The sequence below is a fragment of the Hipposideros armiger genome, unplaced genomic scaffold (assembly GCF_001890085.2).
Source record: "Hipposideros armiger isolate ML-2016 unplaced genomic scaffold, ASM189008v1 scaffold_236, whole genome shotgun sequence".
Classification (NCBI taxonomy): domain Eukaryota; kingdom Metazoa; phylum Chordata; class Mammalia; order Chiroptera; family Hipposideridae; genus Hipposideros; species Hipposideros armiger.
The window spans coordinates 2,200,001-2,205,125 of NW_017731586.1; the positions used below are offsets into that span (position 1 = coordinate 2,200,001).

A 5,125-nucleotide genomic window follows, 5' to 3' on the forward strand; every position below is an offset into this window, starting at 1 on the left:
GAAAGAATAAGGAAAGGAAGATAAGCAGAACGGAATGCCAAAGAGTTGTGTTCTTTAATGAAAATAAAATCATCATAATGATTTTTTCCTATCAGGGATTCATTATAACCTGAGAAATATAGGAGAAATATTTTGCCGCTGCTCTACCAAAGTGAAAATGAATGGAAAGAGGGTTTTAAAAATGACAATAAAATAAGTGAAATATAACGTTGCTGTCAAAGAAGCTACTATCTCTGCTAGCCTGAGACACTAGGAAAGCCTTTTCATAAAGGAACTGCAGCGTTGCCAATCTCGATTAAACAAATTGTGGTCCTTCAATTATAAAATTTATATTTTAGAAGAAAACCAATTAAGATCTATGAGCTAAACTGCAAAATTCTGACTTACAGCAAACTGTTCCCTAGAATACGATTTTCAAAACCTTTTTTTTTTCTACCACTGAAATGTACAGAAATATGACTTCATCACAGAAATGGCAGTAAACATGGCATCATACCAACGGATTCACTAGATTTCTAACTCCTGCAGTGCGCAGGGAACGCTGCTGCTAATACCAGTGATGGATGCCACGGGTAAGCCATGGAAACATGTCATGGGCGAACAGTTCTGAATGTTTCAAAGAAACCTTTTAACCCCTGTCTAGATATGTCAGGAACAATTTATTTACAACTCTTTAGATCAATTAAAAGATATAATCTTGTCTCAGTTTCAGCTTGCTCCGTGCAGTTTGATTTTTAAGGCGATATTCCAGTTCGTGATTGCTCTTAACGTGTCCAGTTTCTTGATACAAAGTTTGGATGACATCCAGATCCTTCATGCAGTGGGGGAAATTTTTTTTTTTGAACTAAAGCTACACTGCACTGTCTCTCCGTGATGTTCTTCACGTAATTTTGGTTCTTCCATAGCTGCCAAAGCCCCCACAGTGGAACCGGGGGCTTTAGGATCAGTTTAGGTCTGCGCGTGGACGCTGGACCGCCCAAGCTCGTGGGGCGNCTAGATTAGTCCAAGTTCAAACCCCACAGGGGCCTTTGGTATCCTTCCAGCAAACATTTATGGTGAGGAGGCCAAATTCATCCAAGTAACCCAGACCAGCTGGACCCAGTGTACTAGAATTCAGCCAAGGATACTGCTGAAAAGCCTCTCCTGGGTGTTGAGCAGGGAAGCTGCTCTGGCCCTGACCTTACCTGCCTGAAATAAGAGGCAAAGCCAAGTTCCACTTAAGCCTCACTGGCTTTGGGACGAGGCTGGGTCTGAGCGTGAGCAGGAGAGTCAGGGGAAATAGTTATTGGGCTTATTTCAGATAAAGCACCTGGGCGAGTTGCAGAAGGTAGCCTTCATCCCAAGCAGTGCTCAAATAACAACATCAAACCCTCTCAGAATTTTGTAGAAAAAGCAGCATACCTGGGAAAAATTGCAAACTGTGCACTCTGACTAGTCAGGGCCACTTATTGTGTTGAAAGCCATTCCTATTTGAGGGAAACTATATTGGATTTAGAGATGGGGGCAATTAAAAATAAAATTACCCCACCTTCAGCAAGTATTCACTGAGCAGCTTTGTATGCTAGGCACGGTGAGGGTTAATTGTGGAAACACAAGATGGATCTGCAATCTACACCTTGATGATGGAGAAAAGAGTAGAGAACCTATAAAATAAGAGCTGTGCATCTGTGTACTGATTAGATACACCTGCCCAGGAAAGTTCTTTGCATTGTTGCAAAAGCATTAGCAAGGCCTCCTGAGCCCTCCCGGAAGCTGGCATCTGCCTGAGACAGAAGTTTGGGGAGGCTGAGCTCAGAGTGAGCAGTGGTGGGTGAGGGGTGCCTCTCCAGCAGGAGATGGAGAGGAAGGGAGAGAGGGGCCGAAGGTGAAGGGAGAGGCAGGAAATAGGGAGCGTAATGGTCTCCACTGCAGGCCAGAATGTTGTACAGGAAACCCACATCTCATCAGGTCATTCTGCCCAGTGAAAGCCCATCAGTGACCTCCTGCTGCCTTTTGAATGGAGGCCCCAGTTCTGGCCAAGGCCTAAGAGACGCTGTGAGATCTGGACCCCGTGGCTCTCCAGCCTCCTGCTGGCAAGTTCTCATCATCCTCTGTCCTCCAGGCAATGGGTGTCCATTGAGCCACCAGCTGGGTCCACGTGCCCTTCCTTCTAGGGTGGCCAAACCATCCCAGTTTGCCCCGGACTGAGGAGTTTGCTGGGACAGTGACTCACAGCTTTAAAACCAGGATGGAGTCCTTGGTCACCTTGTTCCTAAGGCCCGGCTCCCCTATCTGACACCTGCCCATGTTCAGCTCTCAGCCCAGCAGCCATTTCCTTAGGAGAAGCTTCCTAGCAGCCATTTCCTTAGGAGAAGCTTCCTGTCTGCGTTCCCCTGCCCCATCAGGCCCGGGGCTAGACCCACCTCTGGCCCCTTCATTTCTTTGTAGCTCTTATTACAACTGTAATTACGTAACTGGTTGTGGTGTTGCTTTCTGATGGGGAGAAGACGAAACCCTGTGGGTTGGGTGGCTCACACCCTGTCTAGTTCACAGTTACAGTCTCAGTGCTCTGCACGGTGCCTGGCATATGGCTAACACTTAACGAATATTTGTTGAATGAACTGCAAATGTTTATATACCTCTCAATTAACAACAGCAGCAATAAGAATATTTATGTATCAAATATTTGCTCAGTTCCAGACTCAGGAGTCCCTATCTCTCAGCCTGCATGCCTGATTTAAAATTGAGTAAGCACTCCGTATATTTGTATGTACTTTTTGGGTTTATAAGTTATTTTTTCACAATAAAAAAATTTAATTGGAATTCCTGGGTATATGTCTGTATATCTGTGAGTTCATGTGTATGTGTGTGTGTGAATATATGTGAACACACACACACACACACACACACATATATATAAATATATAAATCTTTTCTTTTCAGCCTTTATCTCATAGCTGCTCATTTGCTCACATCAATTTACTTTGATGCACAACTAAGATCATCTCAGAGTTGGAAACCCAGATCAAGAAGCAAGAATTCAGGTGTTCCCAGTATAATGAGATAACACAGAAGTAATTGGAAGGTATGTCATTGAATCTTCTGACCTCTCCTAATCTTTAAAATTTGAAAAGGGTGGTATACAGTGATATACGTTTTGAAGTATTCCATTTATGAATTTCTCCATGTCCATTGCAGCTGACCCACTTGCAGCTCACTTTTATTATCTTGTTAAAGACTGGAAAAATTAATTGGCTCATGTGTTTCCTGATGGCACCTAGACTTTATAAAGATGATAAATCTTCCAGAATCCTTGCTTTTTGTAACAAAGCACACTTTGCACCCTACTCCTTCTGTGGATGTATTTATAATGCATAGGATATTTCTCCTCCCAAATGGTCTCATCTCAACCAATCACATCAGAATCTCTGGAGTGAGTCCCAGCAGGACTTTCGGGAGTTGATTCCAAAATCTTTATCCTAAGACTCAGTCTCTCACCTGAACTTCATTCTCTTTGCAGCATCTCCATTTTTAGTCTATGATTATTGGCTGGATGAATATTTTCATCTGGGCAACCTGAGAGCCCCTCATACTTTACCTGTCAAAAACCTTAATGATGTCCCTTGTAGATCTGGTCCTCCTCCCATTTCCAAATTGTCACTTAGGCTCGAAGCCTGTGATTGTCCCGGACTCTTTGCATCCCATAAGTCTGAGGTCTACTTGTTCGCCCTCCTTGAGAGCCCTCCCGTGTCTCTCCTCCATTCCAGTTGCTCAGGTCTCCCTATCTCTCACCTGGACTGATGCTCGTACTTGGCAGAGTGTCTCCCTCCTCCACTTCACCCTGGACAGGGCTGCCAGGACTTCCTTTCAGAACCAAGTGCTGGTTTTATCTTTTGTCTGCTCAGAAACCTTGAAGAACTCCACACTGCTCACTGATGGCATTGGTGATCTGCCTTGAACCCACCCTTTGCTTAATCCACCACAGCCCCCAGGACAGTCTTGGTCAAAATAAACAAAAATTTACTATTTCTCTAATATCCCTCCAAGTTTTCAAACTCTGACTTTGCTCATGCTGTTCTCTCCCTTATACCAAGGTGTAATAAAAAAATATGGTGAATTTTTAAATAAAAAAAATTATTACAGTACAAGACACACATTGTCATTAACCACCCTCAAAATACTCCCCCTCACTTCCAACACACTTATACTATCATTACTGCCACTTTCTGAAGCAGTTCTGGAAGTCCTCTTTCGTGAGTATCTTTAGTTGTGCTGTCATGGCTGCCTCGATGTCCTGAATCATTGTGACTTTGGGGAAGAGCCAGAAGTCGCACGGTGCCATATCTGGTGAATAAGGTGGACATACCATAATGTTTTTTTGTTTTGTTTTGTCGTTGATGTTGTTGCTGTTGTTGTTGTTTTTTAAGATTTTTATTGGGCAATTGGGGAAGGTAACAGTGTTGGGGAATTGGTGAAGGGGAACATTGTGTTTTTCCAGGACCCATCAGCTCCAAGTCAAGTTGTTGTCCTTCAGTCTTAGTTGTGGAGGGTGCAACTCAGCTCCAAGTCCCGTTGCTGCTTTCAATCTAGCTGTGGGGTGGGTTGGGGCGCAGCCCACCATCCCATGTGGGAGTCGAACTGGTAACCTTGTTGTTAGGAGCATGTACTCCCACCAGCAGAGCTATCCTGCCACCTGTTGGGAGCTCAGCCTCAGCTCAGCTCTGGCGCAGTGTCACTGGCCCATGTGGGAATCGAACCCGCAACCCTGTTGCTCAGAGCTCGTGCTGTAACCAACTGGGCCACCTGGCCAGCCCGTAATGTTTTTATTTGACAGAAATTGCCATACCAGAAGCGATGTGTGACATGGAGCCTTTTGTTGTGATCGAAAAATACGGTGAATGCTGCTGCTGAGTGCCATCCAACAGAAAGGCAGGGACCTTCAATATGGGAAGTGGCACATGGAACCTTAGTAACAGTGTATGACAAGTTTCAACTTGTTCAGTGCAATCAGTTGAACATGAGCTAAGGTTGAGAGGTGTGTTTTAAAGTGTGCCATAAATCATCCTCCATCATGACAATGTTCCATGTCACACATCACTTCTGGTACGGCAATTTCTGTCAAATAAAAATATTACAGTGTGTCTTC

General features: G+C 44.2%; 1 protein-coding gene across 1 annotated transcript in view; it reads right to left on the bottom strand.

Moving 5' to 3' along the window:
- Positions 1-1,113: 1,113 nt before the first annotated feature.
- MAGI2 (membrane associated guanylate kinase, WW and PDZ domain containing 2) overlaps positions 1,114-5,125 on the bottom strand; it is a 318,539-nt gene continuing 314,527 nt past the window's right edge. Inside the window, exon 17 of the mRNA XM_019655111.1 lies at positions 1,114-1,188. Coding sequence (XP_019510656.1) covers positions 1,114-1,188 — 75 coding nt within the window. The remainder of the gene's footprint in view (positions 1,189-5,125) is intronic.